At 42.9% G+C, this 19,232-nt stretch overlaps 1 protein-coding gene across 1 annotated transcript in view; it reads right to left on the bottom strand.

Moving 5' to 3' along the window:
- Positions 1 to 19,232, bottom strand: part of RAB11FIP4 (RAB11 family interacting protein 4) — a 351,994-nt gene that overhangs the window by 66,713 nt on the left and 266,049 nt on the right. The window contains exons 4-5 of the mRNA XM_029600704.1: positions 9,143 to 9,351; positions 6,664 to 6,855 (exon numbers count right to left, since the gene is read on the bottom strand). Coding sequence (XP_029456564.1) covers positions 6,664 to 6,855; positions 9,143 to 9,351 — 401 coding nt within the window. The remainder of the gene's footprint in view (positions 1 to 6,663; positions 6,856 to 9,142; positions 9,352 to 19,232) is intronic.

Here is a 19,232-nt window from a genome sequence, read left to right as displayed (position 1 = left end):
CACGTGGAGAGTGAGCATGGAAATGAGAGACTGGTGTGTGTGTAACAGAGAGAAAGTGATTATGGGAATGAGAAGCCTGTGCATGTGAAGAGAAGTGAGCATGGGAGTGAGAAACCTGGGTGTGTGTGAGACACAGCATAGGAGGGAGAAGCCTGTATATCTGAAAGAGAACATGGGAGTGGGAAGCCTGTGTGTGTGTATATGCATGAGCGAGATCAGGTGACTGGTGTGTGTGTGTGAGAGAGAGAAATAAAGTGATTATGGGAATGAGAAGCCTGTGCATGTGAAGAGTGAGCATGGGAGTGAGAAACCTGGGTGTGTGTGAGACACATCATGGAAGGGAGAAGCCTGTATATCTGAAAGAGAACATGGGAGTGAGAGACTGGTGAGTGTGTGTGTGTGTGTGAGAGAGAGAGACAGAGAAAGAGATTATGAGAGTGAGAAGCCCATATATGTAAGTAGAACACGGGAGTGGGAAGCCTGTGTGTGTGTGTATGGCATGAGAGAAACTGTTCAGGAAGGTGACTGGTGTGTGTGTGCCAAAGACTGTTTGGGAGATGATTGGTGTGTGAGAGACAGAAACTGGTCATGGGGGCATGACTGGTATGGTGTGTGTGTGAGTCATGGGTACTAAGGAAGAGGACCATAAGTATAGAGCTTAGCTTCTACTGCTGCTTCTGGTGTGTGCCACGGCCTGCAGGGAAGGGGAGTAGGACAGCTGCTGGAGGGGGTAAGTAAAAGTGGCTTTTTAAGTTTATTTTTCTTGACTGCCATTTTAATTGTGTGATGTCTGCTTTTTTGAAATATTTTATTGGTGTTTGGAGAATGTTTAATAGTTTTTATGAGTTTTTAATTGTTGGATGTTATTCTATTCATAGCTGTTTTGAAACATTTATTCTGCTTATTAGTATAGTTTTACAATTATTTCTGTGTGGGGATCTATAGCTGCTTGCTAGTTCTGTTTTCCTAATAAGAGGTGTATTGGTTTTTAGGACCTGATTTAATATTTGTAGTGTTGCCTTTTCATAGATAGGGTTGCTCCTGTTTGAGTGTATCCCATAATACAGGTGTAACTGTGTGCAGATTAGTTTATGTGCATTACTACAGATCCTGGGAGTATGTTAGGTCAGTTCTGTGTCTGTTGCCGAGATGAAATATTTTGCTAGCATGTAAGCGTTTGTATCGGTCTTATTTGTTGTGTTTACTCAAGAGGACATGCATTGGTGGTAAACTGCTGTCTTTTCATAAGTAGGGCTATTGAGCCTGGAAGTAGAAGGAGTTTGAGTTACTGTTACTGAGATGTCACCAGAACATCTTTTTTGTAGGGTGAGTTGTATGGGGAATGTCATAATTCTGCTTTACATCCATTATTGTGGGTCAGGGGGGTTCCCGTGGATACAAACTGTACTTTTACATCTAGCCCCATGACGATCATGGGTCAGTGTGCCATGCATATGAGAACCTATGGTGAGTTGAGTTACATTCACATTATAAATGTCATAATTAAATAAGTGTGCACTAAAATCCAACCCCCTCCATAACCCCGCCCTCATATGACCAAAGCCCCGCCCCTGCCCCGCCCTGCCGGGCCATGGAAAAATGGTCTTGCTTGAAGCCGGTCCCTGGTGCAAAAAAGGTTGGGGACCACTGCTCTAGACCTGATGGATCCACAGTGTTTATCCCACGCCCCTTTGAAGTCCTTCACAGTTTTGGACTTCACCACTTCCTCCGGAAGGGCATTCCAGGCATCCACCACTCTCTCCATGAAGAAATATTTCCTGACATTGGTTCTTAGTCTTCCTCCTTTCAGCTTCAGCTCGTGACCTCTGGTTCTGCTGATTTTTTTCTGACGGAAAAGGTTTGTCATTGTCTTTGGATCGTTAAAGTTTTTCAAGTATCTGAAAGTCTGAATCATATCACCCCTGTTCCTCCTTTCCTCCATGGTGTACATATTTAGATTCTTCAATCTCTCCTCGTATGTCATCCGATGAAGACCCTCCACCTTTCTGGTCGCCCTTCTCTGACCCGCTTCAATCTTGTCACTGTCTATTTGTAGATACGGTCTCCAGAACTGAACACAGTACTCCAGGTGAGGCCTCACCAAGGACCTGTACAAGGGGATAATCACTTCCCTTTTCTTACTCGATATTCCTCTCTCTATGCAGCCCAGCATTCTTCTGGCTTTTGCTATCGCCTTGTCGCATTGTTTCACAGACTTCATATCATTAGACACTATAACCCCAACGTCTCTCTCCTGCTCCGTGCACATCAGCCTTTCCCCCCCCTATCGAATACAGTTCATTCGGATTTCCACTCCCCATATGCATGACTTTGCACTTCTTGGCATTGAATCTCAGCTGCCATATCTTCGACCACTCTTCCAGTTTCCTTAAATCCCGTCTCATTCTCTCCACTCCTTCCGGCGTGTCCACTCTGTTGCGGATCTTAGTGTCGTCCGCAAAAAGACAAACCTTACCTTCTATCCCGTCCGCAATGTCGCTCACAAAGATATTGAACAGGACCGGTCCCAACACCGATCCTTGCGGTACACCACTTAAAACCACTCTCTCTTCAGAGAAAGTTCCATTAACCATCACTCATTGTCTTCTGTCTGTCAACCAGTTTGCAATCCAGGTCACCAACTCGGCACTCACTCCTAAGCTTCTCGTTTTATTCACCAGTCTCCTGTGCGGAACCGTATCAAAAGCTTTGCTGAAATCTAAGTAGATGACATCGAGCGCTCTTCCTTGATCCAATTCCTTGGTTACCCAGTCAAAAAAGTCAATCAGATTTGTCTGACAGGATCTTCCCCTGGTGAATCCATGCTGCCTCAGGTCCAGTAATTCTCCAGACTGTAGATAGTTCACTATTCTCACTTTCAACAGTGACTCCATTACTTTTCCCACCACCGAAGTGAGGTGGGAAAAGTAATGACCTTACTACAACATCAGAGAAGAGTCTCTGATGTTGTAGTAAGGTCTGTTCAATGCAGCGTAGATAAGAGACTAACCAGGTCCCGAGAGGGAGAAGGGTCCGGTAGTGGTCCGCAGAGCGGGGTAGGCCGAGAACCTGAGCATAGGTGGAATGCCGATGAGGGTAGATCCGGTAGTGGTCGGCGATGTGGGGTAATCCGAGAATCTACTTCAGCAGAGACAAGGCAGAGAGACAATAACTCTAGTACTCACTCTGAGGCTGGAGAGAGCTGTAGAGAGGGATCTCCGAGGCGAAGGCCCAGGACGGAGCATGGTCCCCGAGAAGCGGGTACTTAGACGTCCTAGCTGGAACAGAAGACCCTGAAGGGTAGGTAGGAGCGAGGCAAGGCCCCCCCGAGGAGAGGGTACCTTAAGAGTCCTTGCTGGAACAGAAGACCCCGAAGGGTAGGCAGGAGTGAGGCAAGGCCCCCGAGGAGCTGGTACCTAAGTCATTCCGGAGCGAGAGTAACCAGAGCGAGGCATCTGGTAGCAGGCAGAGATCAGTAGGGAGAATCCTTGCTAACTCATAGCTGAAATGGAGAGCGGAGCTTAAGTACCCGGAGGTAGTGATGTCATGCGGTGGGGACGCCCCCGAGGTTCCCGCCATGATGTATTCAAAAGCAGGGCTGACGCGCGTGCGTGCCCAAGTGACCTCAGAGGAAAAATGGCAAACACAATCGCCTATGCGGACTTCTGTGGGGACCCAAAGGCAAGGGGCTGGGAGGCAGCCGACCTGGAAAGTCCTTTTGAGAACAAAAGCCAAACAAGGACAACTCTGGCCAAGGTGCTGGTGGAGCTACATCCTTGCAATGAAGCGAAGCCGGTCATCTCCACAGTCCCAACTATTGGGGGTAATCTGACTCTCTTTTACGAGGAGCAGGCCAAGATCACGACGGATCAGTAGGTCTTATCATGATAAGAGATGGTTATGCTTTAGAATTTGCTTGTCTGCTAAAAGACTTGTTGTTCATGGTTTCCTGTTGCACCTCCTTGGCCAAAAGGCAGGTGGTCCAGGAGACCGTGGACCACTTGCAGAGGTTGGGGGTCATTGTTCCCATCCCTGTAGGGGAGCGGGGAAAAGAAAGGTATTCCATTTATTTTGTGGTACCAAAAAAAGGAGGGGGGTCCTTCCATCCAATGTTAGATTTGAGGAAGGTAAATGTGGATCTCAAAGTTCCTCGTTTTTGGAGATGCTGCGGTCGGTCATTGCAGCAGTGCACAAACGGGAGTTTCTGACCTCTCTGGATTTGACTGAGGCATACTAACACAAAGCAATCCATCCGGATCACCAGAGATTCCTGAGTTTCATGATCTTCGGGAAACATTTTCAGTTTTGTGCCCTTCCTTTCGGATTGGCGATGGCCCCACATACCTTCACCAAGGTGATGGTGGTGGTAGCGGAAGTTCTCAGGAAGGAGAGCATAATAATTTACCCATTATCTGGATGACTGGCTCATTTGAGTGAAGTCATAAGTCCTCTACCAGCAGGCAGTGTCTCTGGTTCTGCGGAGGATGAGATCATTGGATGGGTGGTGAAGCTAGCGAAGAGTCATCTCACCCCTTCTCAGGTGTTAGAATTCTTGGGGGGATGCTTCGATATCAGGATCGGGAAAGTGTTCTTCATCAGGGATTGTAGCCACAAACTTCAGATGCAGGTTCGCGGTGTTTTGGAGTGCACGGTGCCCAGGATCTAGGACTACCTTCAGGTACTTGGTTCTACGATATCGACCTTAGATTTGGTCCCTTGGGTCTTTACACATATGCAGCCTGGTTCGCGGTGTTTTGGGTGCACGGTGCCCAGGATCTAGGACTACCTTCAGGTACTTGGTTCTACGATATCGACCTTAGATTTGGTCCCTTGGGTCTTTACACATATGCAGCCTATGCAACAGGCTCTTCTTTGCCAGTGGAATCCGTTGTCGGAGCAGTTTCATCTTTCTCTGCCACTCGAGGAGGTTGCAAGTTCTAGTCTTTTATGGTGGTTTGGTTGGTCCCAGCTGAGTTGTGGGGTGGACTTAGAGGTACCGAATTGAGTAGTAGTTACCCTCGATGCCAGTCTCTCCAGATGGGGAGCAATGTGCCAGAATCAATCAGCCAAATGCCAGTGGTCTAGAGACAAAGGCAGTGTGTCTAGCATTACATGACTTTCTGTCTCTGTTATGCAGTCAATCGGTGTAAGTCCTGTCAGACAATGCAATGACAGTGGCTTATATCAACTGACAGGATGGAACCAAGGCTCAGGAAGCAAGGAGTTATTTCACTGGGTGGAGCAGCATCTGGCATTGCTAGTGGTGTCCCACATAGCCAGAGTTTTTCCAGTATAAGGTTCCATTTTCCTCCTGCTTGTTAAGGAGCTGCAATCTAGTATATTAGGGTTATTGTTGATTTTATTTTGGCTTGGGTACAGGTCAATACTGAGAGACTGCAGGTGGCACACTAGGTTATATGTCAATATCAGAAAACTTTCTCTGTCTCCATCTGCTAGAAGGGAGGCAAAAACCAGGAGTCTGGACTGATCTGGGTTTGAACAGGAATGTTTTTTGTTAGCTGCTGGATGCTCATGTTATGTTGGCGAAAGGAAATTTTACAGGGCAAAATAAATGGAAGTATTCCAATATTTTAACTTTCTGATCTTTTAGAATCACACAGTCTGTAATACAATACCAATTATATAAGTCATAATAATATGAAATAACTCTAAGAGTTTCTGAATGTCACAGTATGTAATAAAACTATGATATTCAAAAAGGCTGAGCATCTAAATTTAGTTCCCTAAGTTCAGCTTAACATAGAAGCCTAAGAGGGTCAATATTCAGACAGTTTGTTCAGACAAACTGTAGTTTTCACAATACCAGTGCTCTGACCACCTCCAAGTTAGCCTGCTAAGCAGTTAGCCGGAGAAAACTTATTTGGATAATTTGGAGGTATTCCAAGGGCATTCTGGGTGGAATTAAGTCAGCTGGATAAGTTATCTGGCTATCTCCAATATTCAGAATTATCTGGATAACTTACTCAGCAAAGTTAAGGCCTGCGGCAAGCAGTCCTAAAATTAGCTGGATAAAGTTATCTAGTTAACTCAGACTTTATCTAGGTATATTCAGTGGAATGCTTAATGGACAAGTGCTCTGCTGAATATCCCAGACAAGTTATCTGGCTAACTTTAGCCACTTAACTGGTTTACTTGCTGCTTTCCTTAATATAAAGTCCTAAGTTTTTAACTGAAAATTCACCTCAGTTCAGGCCTGCTATTATTTCCCTTAATTTAGGCTCTTAAGTTAGGAGTCTTGTGCTAAAAATCAGAGCTAAGCACCCAACTTTGCACCCCCCCCCCTCCCTCCCATCCTAACTCTGCCCCTGTAGCTACCCACTTTGTAGAACACTAAATATAGGAGCCTACATTTTGGAACTCAGCTCTAATAAATTTCAAAAGGGCCAATATAGAAGCCTAACTCCAAAAGCTAGGCACCAAAATCATTTGAAAACTGGCCTTCAAATTAATGATTAGCAAGTTTTAAAATAAAATGTGAACAGTAAAGTTGTGATTACTCCAGAAATCTATTTGCTAAAAGTAATAAAACACCCCAGGGTAATGTGTTACTTAGAATACTGTCACTTGTCAACTGGTCTGATGGGACCCACAACAAAATACTACTCCAGAGTGTCTTCATGTTTCCAAAATAAATGCAGCAACCTGGATGACACTGATGATCCCAGATCAGAAAAGGCGTTAGCTCTGCTCTCATCATCAGGGCATGGGCTGCTAGGAGAGAAATCCACATCATCCCCTTCTCCATAGTCCTCAAACTGTTCTTCGTTGCTGATCAGAGAAGTCGTAGAGTGGGTTGAAAAGTCCGATGCTGTTGAAGGATTAAGCCTATTTGACCTAGAAAAAAAAGACAGCAGATTTTCCAATAGAAGCAATACTTACACCATGTTTATGCATCATCTGCTACCCCAGAATTAATCAGTTTAACACTTTCTTGATTTTTTCTGGAATTATTCCACATATGAACATTACCTCTTGAATGTTCACTCAGCTTTCTGAACAATTGAGCACTGTGTTCTTGGATGTAGGTTGTACAGCACATGAAGGAAGAGAGTAGAGCTCCAGGGGCCAGGTGTACTAAGCATTTTTCCCATAGACACAGACTGGGAAAAAACCCTTTAGTACATCTGGCCTTAAGGATCTTATTTTAAAAAGGATTATGCCATGGGCAGAGTACAGGTGAAGCCTTTCTGAAAATAATTTAATGCAATAAATTCTGAGTGAATCACTTCTGAGAAAGCACTAAAAGAAGCATGGGACAAGCACGAAGTATCTGTGGTGAAATAAGGGTAAATCTGGAGATCAATTAGGTTCTGTGATAGGCAGGGAAAAAAGGAGGACTAGGTGGACATTGCAGTTTTTATCTGCTGTCATAGTCTCTGTTTCCATGACTATAAGAAATATCTTTTATGGTTTATGAGACTCACTCTATAGGGAACCATAACCTCTCAGCTTTCACTCCCACGGCACAGGATGTGTCTCTTATTCCAAAAGAGACTTCACTTACAAAGAGTTATTAATCATCTGCCTTTGATGAGGTTAATTCCAGCCTGTTATTTCTTTCACAATTTCTCTGCTGCCAACCTCTACATAGTCGGGAACTCTTGGACAAGGATAAAAATAACAGAAGTATGACAATTAAAAGATTATTAATGCAAAAATATCTTCTCTAATGTGCTCCAGGCAAGCTGAAAGAATCACAGTATACTTGAAACATTGTACCCTGATCCTATTTTTTTTCTTAAATGTGTGTTATTACAAGCTACATAGCTCTGTTGTACTCAACATCAAGCACAGATCTGCTTAACTAAAAGTCTTTTGAAAACTTGACACCTTCTTTGGCACTGTTTGAAACATCTGTACTCTTGAATACTTTCACACAAGGGTAGAGAACACCACAAATAACAGGGGAACAGTGAAACAATTGGGTAGAACAGTGACCCATCACTTGAGTTGCATGAACCCTCTAGGATCGAGGAATGCTTCATTGTTTTCTGTAACATTTCAAGTATCACTGCTATAATTTGTAAATTGTCAACAGAAGGTTAGTGAAACTCAAATTGAAGAGCAGAGTTCAGTGCAAGTGATTTTCAACGTACATCCATGATGTCAAGGGACAACTGAATTGTTGATGAGTGAAATGACAGGGAGAAGCAGCAAACGATAGGCAAGATACATAATCTATTTAGGAAAATCTACTATGATCTATAATATGATAAAAAGGAAAACAGGTAAAAAAAAAAAGTAAGAAATCAGTTTCTTCTCATGATTATATGCGAGAGAATTTGCAATATGATTTTGGTTCTTTACCTTATTGAAGATGACTTGTGAAAATCTTGATTTCCGATTAATCCTTTTGCCCTAAGATTCAACTTTTTGGCTATTTTTCACTGATGGAAATACACTGGACAGCACAACATGATATATGTATCTTAAGAGAAAGTGTAATTCCCATTTTCTTGCTTTAGCAACAGATCTGAAAAGTACTGTTAGTTTTTTCCTATTCATTAAATTTTCGATATGAGATGGGAACTCCCCTTTATTGAGCCTGTTATTATAGAAGTTTAATTTTTAACTGATTGAAGTTTATTATGAGTTGTTTTTCCTAACTCTATAATAAATATTATCCTAAACTTTGTGATTTTGGAATTGTAATTCTTCTTTTGGAAAGCTCATTAAATTTTAAAAAAGTGATGTTAGTCAGATTCATTACTGTAATTATCAGCTAATGGAGAGACTATTGAAAATTTTCCAAGAGCTAAGGTGTGGTGTTGTTGCCTTTCTTTTTTTCATTTTGTTTACTTCACTTCAAATGAATGAAATGAAATAAATCTAAAATGAAATGAAAACACGAAAAAGAAAATCCAAAACAAAACATTTTTCACTACACAACCTTAATGGGCACAATGACATGACACCCCGTGCCTGCAGGAGAAGAAGTGATCACTATTTTTAGAGGGAACAGAGGTCGCTCTAATTGTAGGTGGTCTCTTAAGTCAAAGGTCATATTTCTCCAGACAAGTTCAATCAAAAATGATTACATTTCACAGAAGTCACTAAAACTGATGGTGTCCACTGTACTTAGGAAAACACGGACCAGCAGACTACATAAATCATCACTCACTTGTCCCCAGGCAGAAAAAGCCCTCCAAGCATCCCCTCTTTCTCCTCGGTTCTACACACATCCGAGGCTTCAGAGCTCTGGGCGCTCTCGATGGCGCTGTCCATGTCCGACTCATGATGGACCTCCTGCTGAGCTAGGGTCATGGTGTCCTCATCAGGGAAGAGCTCAGGCTCGCTGTACCCGCTTTCGCTGTCTGTGACCTCGCTACCCTGCAAAAGAAAGATATCCCAATCTGAAAACAGAGTACTGAACGGAGACAGGGAATGTAGGAGCCATACGCGTTTGGAAATGTTAGGCAGCCTGAAGAATTTCTTTTCGAAGTGACCTATGTAATCAGGTTAGGAAGTTTGAGGTTAAACCTCCATTCTCTGTGCAAATAAAGGTCAATAACCAAACAACAGAAGGCAATACCAGGTTAAAGCCTGGTTAGTTGTCTAGGCTTTTAAAATGTTATGGTTCAAACTGATTTATGTTGTAGTTTTGATTTTAATTGCATGGGCATAATATTTTTGCTATTGTGTTGTTTAGAATTTTTTATTCATTCGGTGTAACTTGTAATATTTTGTGTTTGTTTTTAAATTATTGTTTAGGTAACACTATATTACATGCCTTGTTGATCACTTCATACCTATACACTGTTTTGGGACTTTGTTGGATTTGCACTCTACAAATAAAGCAGGATTGGATTGGATTTATTTGAGTAATGTAATACATTTCTTGACTAGCTTGACTACTCTCTTCCTCAAGCCGAAGGAAAATGGGCAGGTCAGAGCAAAAGAGAAGGTTGCCTGAACATTCAAGTGAAACATAGATTACACCACAATGCTGAATGGGAAAGGGGAAGGGGGATAAGATCCCTGTGTTAGCAGAGTGCTAAGAATGTGAGTGATATTGCCTCTATTATGTGAAATCCAGAGAGTCCCAAACAATAATGCTCTGCAATATATCCTCAAATGATAGAACCAAATATCCACTGAGCTGGCCAAAACATCTATTGTGTGGAGTGAGTAAAATACTAGAAAGCAAACGTATCTAGATATTTAGCAGTTACATGACTGCAGGAATAATGCAGAACTTAGGCCAACTGGTGTAAAACTGTTCCCTTGTGTTTATTCAATTAAGCACCGGAAATAATCGCTTGCTCCTAGGGTATTTTTGACCAGAACAGTACTGCATATTGCTACTCTGGCAGAGGTGGCACTAGCCCATTGGGGGGTCCTGAGCTGGGAGATGCGAGAGAGAGAGAGAGAGAGAGAGAGAAGAAGCGGAGGGTCCGTGGGAAAAATAATAATAATAAAAAATGAATCCAGGGGCCCCCTTGAGCTGCTCAGGGCCCTTAACAAGTGCTTTGAGTCCTTATTTCTAGTGCTAGCCCTGTTCTCTGGATTACACAGTGGGAGTACCCGACACCAGCTCTCTTAGGTAACTTGTGGAAATGTAATCATTCTGCAATGAGAACAAACTGCCCATATGTTTAAGCATGCAGCATGGCTAGAGAACGATGGTACACAGCCTTTGTGGGTCACTCTAGCAGAAAGTAGAAGTTTCTTTTTAATTGTAAGTAAAACCTCCATTGAACTTTGTGCTGCTATAAATATTTATTTATTTATTTATTTTAAATTTTTATATACCGATGTTCCTGTAAAGAATACATATCGCACCGGTTTACAAGGAACTGAACAGTCGCCTCCAGGGCGGAAAAACATTAAAACAGTCGCCTCAAGGCGACAAGAGCCCCCATATAACTTGATCCTCAGATTGAGTATCATGGCTAGAGAAGATAATGTTATCCTCTAAACTCTAATTACACTTAAAAAAATGCCAACACCAATGAAATGTTTTAATCAGCAAAATGCTTTACTATAGTCCCAGTTGTAGTTACACAAGTATTTTTCCATTTGGTGAGCAATTTGGGGAAGAAAATAATTTAGATTGTTTGATGACAGATTGTCCATGCACGAATGGCAATCATTAAACACAGGGCAGACTTTCTATCCACTACCTTTTGTGCGAAGTCTCCTGCCTAAAGTTCCAACAATATATGGTAGCCCCTAAGACTACTTAGCAGTTCTTACAAGCCATTGAACCATACGCAAACAATCAGGCCAATTCAGAAAAACGCACCGGGGGAGCACCCGCTCTCCCGGCGCGCGCACAGGCCACTCTCCTAGGCGCGCAATTCAGGAGGGTGGCCTATGCAAATTAGGGCCCGCGGTAAAAGGAGGCGCTAGGGACACTAGCGCGTCCCTAGCGCCTCCTTTTTGACAGGAGCGGTGGCTGTCAGCGGGTTTGACAGCCGACGCTCAATTTTGCCAGAGTCAGTTCTCAAACCCGCTGACAGCCATGGGTTCGGAAAACGGATGCCGGCATAATTTTTAATTTTTACTTTTTTTTTTACTTTTGGGGCCTCCGACTTAATATCGCCATGATATTAAGTCGGAGGGAGCACAGAAAAGCAGTTTTTACTGCTTTTCTGTGCACTTCCCCGGCGTCGGCAGAAATTAACGCCTACCTTTGGGTAGGCGCTAATTTCTGAAAGTAAAATGTGCGGCTTGGCTGCACATTTTACTTTCTGTATCGCGCAGGAATAACTAATAGGGCCATCAACATGCATTTGCATGTTGCGGGCGCTATTAGTTTCGGGGGGGGGTTGGACGTGCGTGTGGTAAAGCTAGCGTGTCGAAAACGCGCGTCCAAATGCGGGTTAATACACTGTATCAGCCTGAAAGTGATTTAAGTCATTTAGCACCATTCTCTTAATAGTAGTTCTTTGCTAAGGTTTACATGGAGTCAAATGTCCTCCTGAAGAGAATCATTTTTGTATATAAGGCTAAACTGAAGCTTAGTCAATGATAAAGAGCCTCTGCAGAGACCATTAAGGGTCTAATTGACACAAATTAATACTTTCAACAAAACCTAGAGTAATCTGGGTGACGACACTTATCTATTTATGTTAAAAAGAGCAGGATTACCCCATGGTGTCTCTAGTTCAGCTTCCTGGCTTAAATCTTAAGAAGCACTCATTATTTTGACTTCTGAGTCACAAGAACAGAAGTAAGAGCGATAAAGGTTGTGTTTATGGGCTTGATTTAAATATGCTCATGTCTTCTTAAGGTAGACCTATTAGACCAAATCATGTAACAATTAATCTTAGAGTTTCAAATATTAAATTCTAAATCTGGACTGAACTTACGCGCGTAACCCCGAAAACCTGCTCCTGCGCGCGCCGAGCCTATTTTGCATAGGCCTGGTGATGCGTGCAAGCCCCGGGACGCGTGTTAAGTCCCAGGGCTTGAAAAAAACGGGCGGGCCGTGGGCGGGGCGTGTGCATGGCCAGAGGCCTCTGCACTGCTGCTGGGCCCGGGGATCGCGTGCCAGCACTTGGCTGGCGCTCGCAACCTACACCTGCCCAGAGGCAACCTATGCCAGAGTCAGGCGTAAATAAAAAAAATAAAGGTGGGGGGATTTAGGTAGGGCTGGGGGGGCGGGTTAGATAGGGGAAGGGAAGGGAAGGTGGGGGGGGGCGGAGGGAACGGGAAAGGCCATCGGGGCTCCCCTAGGGCTCGGTGCGCGCAAGGTGCACAAGTGTGCACCCCCTTGCGTGCGCCAACCCCAGATTTTATAACATGCGCGTGGCTGCGCGCGAATGTTATAAAATCGGGTGTAGATTTGTGCGCACTGGGTTGCGCGCACAAATCTACACCCGTGCATAGGTACGAATATCTGGCCCATTAGTTGCGCGCAGGTTGTAAAATACAGTGGTAAATGACTGTGTACCCATATACATGCATATATGGGTGCATGCAAGCAGTTTTGAAAGTTATCCTCTTAGGTTAAGTCAGGGGTTTTTAACCAGGGTGCAATTATTCACTTCATGAGGTTCTTTTCCTGGCATTTAAAAAAAAAAAAAAAAAAAGAGTATTTATGTGCATTTTTCTGGGGAAATGGTCCATAGCTTTCATCAGATTCACAAAGGTGTTCATGACCTGTAAAAGCTTAAGAACCACTGGGTTAAGTCAAAATTAACTATTAACAATATTAACAGCTGAACACAATAATAAACATAAGCAAAATAAAATAAACGAGAATAAAATAAAAGAGACTAAGGCAAAGGATGCCAATTCACCATGAAGATTATAAATGGTTTGCTCTTCCTGGACCCCATTTACACTCCCTTTCCCTTTCTCCAGTCTTCTCCAAAGTCCATCAGCCAATTCAGACTTTGTGCATAAGTGTGTGTCACACAAGCAAGCATAATGAGAAATATAGAATCGAGACAGAATATGAGAGCAGACAAACAGGCCGATTCAGTAAAGATCACGGGAGAACAGGCGCTCCGTGTAGAGCGCCCGCTCTCCCAACATGCACCCAGACACCTCTCCTGGGCATGCGATCCTATATTTAAATGAGGGGTCACGCTAAAAGGAGGCGCTAGGGACGATTACATGCCCCTAGCGCCACTTTGGCCCAGGAAAGGTATCTCTGTCAGCGGGCTCAGGAAACCGATGCTCAATTTTACGCGCGTCGTTTTTCTGAACCCGCTGACAGCAAGCAGTTAGGAAAACAGACACTAGTAAAACTGAGCAACTGTTCTCCTAACCGGACCAGCCGGCACATTTAAAAAACATTTTTTTTTAATTTTTGGTTCCTCCGACTTAGTATCGCTAGGATATTAAGTCAGAGGGTGTACAGAAAAGCAGTATTTTCTGCTTTTCTGTACACTTTTCTGGCTGCTCATAAATTAACGCCTGCTTGGCTGCACATTTTACTTTCTGAATCCCGGGTGACTGACTAATAGCCTCATCAACATGAATTTGCATGTGATGAGCGCTATTAGTTTTCAGGGGGTTTGGCCTCTCGTTTTCGAGGCGCTAAACCCCTTACAGTATAAGGGGTAACAGACACCCCTCGAAAACATGCGGCCAAACCTGTTTTAAACAGTGCGCATGGTCGAGCGCACTTTACAGAATCGGCCTGAAGAACTGTAAGCCCTATTAAGTTTGCCCTTTTGTATTGTCAGAGACCACAGATGATTTTTGTCCTCCCCTTCACTAACTGTGGAATCCATAATGCCCTCTACAAGTACCCCCTCTACACACACCCCATCTCCCCATTTTCTCCAACACTCAGCACACCACACTTGTTCCTCAGTGGAATTACAATGCTATAGCTTCATTCTACATATAAACAGAAGATATATATGCCCAAGCCAGTACCACCCTCCACCTGCTACTTCCAGCTTTCCCTGCTTCCAGCCAGGCTGAAAGAAACGGCTGATGCAGCAATCAAAGCCAATCCCTAATCTTTCTTTCCGTCACATCCTTGGCCAATAGGCTAGTTGACAGATGCACCACTTCCTTCATTTGTGCTTAAATTTTCCACCATAACACTGTACTAACATCCCCTTATAGCTTACTGGCTCAGTTTTATCCACCACTTCCAAAGCACTGACAAAAATTTCCTACCTGCAGATTTGCTCCAAAACTGTCAAAATAAGGAGTGGAAGGGTTGGCACAACAAGAGGCAAAGAGGTCATGTCATCTGACTCGCATACTTTTAGCCCCTATCTGCTTGCATTACCTCCACCCCCTTTTCCCCAGTGCTGACTACTTCTGTCCAGCAGACAAAAGGAAGAGAAGATAGAACCCAGCATCCCCCTCTTGGGGGAACATCAATGACAAGTTAAGGGCGCCTCCCTGGGCAGTTTTGGTCCAAGGATGGCTTCTCCTTTCTTCATAACTAAGGAAACTTTTGTTCTTATCTCAGGTTCACTTGAATTCTGTCACAGTTCTAGCCACCAACACTTTCCCAGAGAGTCTGTTCTCTGCATGGGAGTTTGCACCCTTTACATGAAGAAATATTTTTCTGATGTTGCTCTTGGAACTTCATATGACCTCTTGTTCTAGAGCTTTTTTCCCACTGAAATCCATGGTCTGTTCACCATGCAGAATTGTGTGTTACAGCGGCCCTGTAGCACCCAGTCCCGCCAATATTTCAGTGAGAATGCGGAGGGTGGAGGAGAAGGGGTTGGTGGTTTGTCACAAGTTAAAATGTTTTGAGGACAACTTCAGAAGAATCTAACCAGCTAAATATGCAGGGCTGCACAGTGGCAGTTTCATTATGCTTCGCATGCACTCAGTAAAGCAACAATTACTGGCAGTTAGTCATGCAGAAAAAATAAATATCCACAGGATGTGTGTCATTTTTTATGCTGTTTTTGTTTCTTCTCATTCATAACTGGACAGCTCTCTTACTTTATCTAAAAAGCTCTAACCTCAAATAGGTTTGATTTTGGTTGTTAATCCACTTCCTAAAGAAAATGTTCAGCTATTTTGAAATGGAATGGGAACTTGAATTATTTAAAATTTTTACATTTGAGTTACGAGCATGCAGTAAATCGTCTTTTCACTATGGGTCTGCAGAGATCAAGATGATGGGGTGCTAGACTGAAACTGGCCTTAGATTAAGGAATTTTCAGCTCTTCTGTAATCACACATATAAATGGGAACCAGCCTTCAGTTCATGCTAGCACATGCTCTGCTGGCATCCTTGGTGAGAACAGCATCTCCTTGTATTTAGCTTTTCCTTGACATAAGCCAGTTTCTATTAAGTAATAATGAGATTAGTGCAGCTATTTTAATGAAAACTGAAACCTTTATTTCTCACCTTGTGATTCGTGAAACAAGCAAATAGCCTGCTTATTGCTGTACCATAACTACTGATAAATATCTCTCTGTGTGGGGTCAGAATCTCTCTGGACACAATTTCTCCTGATTATGGCTGAACATTTGAGATCCATTTTCAGTAGTGCAGGTAAATTACCAGATAACGTCACTTGTTTATTCAGCAGAACACAGCTGATTATGCGTTCCACTGAATATACCCGGATTAAGTCCATTATCTAGATAAATTTGTCTGGATAATTTTAAGACTGGGTCTAACACAACTAGCCTTACTCAGAGGACTTAGATGGATAACATTAAATATTGCCTTTATCCATACAAGTTAGCCTCAGTAAGTTTTATCAGTGGTGGTCAGCAGGGCAGGAAATTCAAATCCAACGATTTGTCTAGCTAAGTCCAAACTTAGCTGGACAAACCACTTTAAATATGGACCTCGGAGCTAAAATAATAATAACAAAAATAATCAGCTAAGCCTTTGCTATATAAGACAGACTGAAAATGCCAAAGAAAAGCTAGGAAGGGTACTTTTCAAAAGGGAACTCTACAGATAAAGCAATGCTTTGCCTGCAGAAATGGCCCTTTAGAAACTTTTGTGATTAATACACGCATGCAATTACATACATACACACCATATGCACATAGTTTTACATGCATAAGGAAGAGACATTCCGGGGGCTGGAGATAGGGCTAGGTCTTAGTCCCACGCTGTTTGATTTTAAGAAGTGTGCACATAAATGCAAATTTGTTTACTGTAAACGGTGTTTTCTGTAGCTAGCAGGATGAATTAGCCATTAGTGACATCATCGGGTGGCACACAAATTCAGTTCATGGAGAAGGGTGGGAATGCATGGCTAATTCATTATGCTATTTACGGAAAACACCGTTTACGGTAAGCAAACTTGCTTTTTTCCATCGATAAGCAGGCTGAATCAGCCATGCTCCATGGGGAGTCCCAAGCTGAGTGCTGTCAAAAAAGAATAAGGCCTCATCTAGCCAAGAGTCATTTTTTATACAACACAGCTTCCTCTGGAGAATGCATCTATCTGGATGATAGTTGGCGGAATACTGTCTTCCCCATTGAACCATCTGTATTAAGAACATAAGAACATAAGAAATTGCCATGCTGGGTCAGACCAAGGATCCATCAAGCCCTTGGTCTGACCCAGATTTCTTCTATTGGCACATTTCGCAAATGCACTATAGAAGTTGCCGTCGCTCGAACTTGATGCACCTTTATAGGATGTGACAGAATAAGGGATTGCATCTCATAGCAGTATTGTATGCAGAATGTTATCCAAATAGAGTTCGCTTTGCAACTGGTGCTCCAAATCTATTGGGATCATAAGATAAGAAAAGCTGAGAGGATTCTCTATGATCATGTGTCCTGCGTTTGTAGTAGGCTAACACTCGCTTGCATTCTAAGGTATGCAGTTGTCAATTCTGCTCCTGCTTATGCGGCTTTGGGAAGAAAGTAGGGAGCGTGATGGATCGATTCAAGTGGAATACTGATACCACCTTTGCCAAGAACTTTGGATGGGTCCATAGAACTACCTTGTCCCGTAAAAACGGTAAGTATGATGAGAACTGCACTAACACTTGCAATTCGCTCACTCTTCCAGCCAAAGTAATTGCCACTAAGAAAATTACTTTCCATGTCAAGTATTAGTTTGGCTTTATCCAGAGTTTGGAATGGCGGTTCCATTAAAGCTCCGAGTACTACATTTATGTCCCAAGGCACTGGAGGCTTTTGTATGGGGGGGATGTCCTTTCATAAACTGCGAAATGAGAGGATGTATTGAGGTAGAATTTCTGCTCTCTTGCTGATAAGCTGCTATTGCGCTTAGATGTACTTGAATGGAAGAGATTGCGAAGCCCTTTTTGGAAAGGAGATGCAGATATTCCAATAACTGATGAGGTTCACAGGAAAGTGGATCAATGGAATGGTCTTTGCATCATGCAGAATAACAAATCCATTTGAAAGCTTAGTTTATTTATTTATTTAACACTTTTCTATACCGACCTTCATAGTAATAACCATATCGGATCGGTTTACATCGAACAAGGATCAAAAACTGAATCGGCAACTAAAGTAAATTAAACAATAGAAGTGGAAGGGCAAAGTTACATTCAACAAGGAGTAAGAACTTGGAAGCTTAAACAGCTGGAAAGAGGTTAACGCAGGTATTAATATAAATATAATACAAAGAGAAAACAGGTTAAAGCATAATGTGCTCAAATGTGCTCAAAAAGTGCCAGTCCGTCGTTCAGGTATATGATAAGGACAAATTATTGTGTGTCTGGGGGGTCAGAGATTAGTTATAGCGTATAGATGGTTTTCTTGCCGATACTAGGATATCCTCAACATTGCTAGATAAACGCAAATGTGCTAGTGTCGAGCATTCAACATCCATGCCGTGAGACTGAGTGAAGGCTGTAAGGGGTGAAGGAGCAAGCCTTCTTCCGGGGTTAGCAGTGCTGGGCTGTTCCCCAGACTTTGCGGGGGATTTATTGAAAGTTGTATGAGATATGCATACCAAGGTTGTCTTGGCCACGCTGGGGCTACAAAGATCACTCTGGTGTGGTCTCGCATGCATGTTTGCACTGTTTTGGTGCAAAATGCAGCTGCACGAATTCTGACAAATACCAGGAGAAGGGACCACATAACCCCCATTCTAAAGAACCTCCATTGGCTACCTATACACTTTAGAATAATATACAAGGCCATTCTCATCACATACAAAAACATCCACCAACTGGCTCCCATTGACCTACAGATCCCTCTCCGACTACACAATTCGTCAAGACCGACAAGAAATGCATACAAGGGTTCGCTACAGGTACCACCGCCCAAATCTACCAGACACAGCACACTAAGAGACCGAGCTTTCTCTACAGCCATCCCACCGTTATGGAACTCCATACCCTCAAATCTCAGAATAGAACCATGCATCTCAACCTTCAAAAAAAGACTAAAGACCTGGATATTCACACAAGCCTTCCCAGACGTCAATTGATCTAATACTTCCAAGCCACCCCTAATCTCCATCTACACCATGGTCGACCTTATCTCCTATCGTTTACTTGTGTAAATTAATAACCTGTCCTTTCTCTTCCTCTAAGCCAAGTTCTTATCACCGTGTTATATGTAACTGCTTTTTCAGCACCATTGTTATTGTTATGTTTACTTTGCACCCCTGTTTTATGTGAACCAGCATGATGTGACTGCTGTCTCCAATGCCGGTATATAAAAATCTAAAATAAATAAATAAATAAATATTAGTGGAATCAGGGGGAAAGCATAGAGTAGCCCTGAGACCATGAAATTAGGAAGGCATCTGGAGCCTCTCTGTATGGGCTGGGGCATATGGATCAAAAACAGGTCACCTTCCTGTTCCCTTCTGTGGTGA

This window comes from Rhinatrema bivittatum, chromosome 4, assembly GCF_901001135.1.
Source record: "Rhinatrema bivittatum chromosome 4, aRhiBiv1.1, whole genome shotgun sequence".
Lineage (NCBI taxonomy): Eukaryota > Metazoa > Chordata > Amphibia > Gymnophiona > Rhinatrematidae > Rhinatrema > Rhinatrema bivittatum.
The sequence above is the reverse complement of the archived record's forward strand: the minus strand, read 5'-3'. Positions and strand labels throughout refer to the sequence as shown.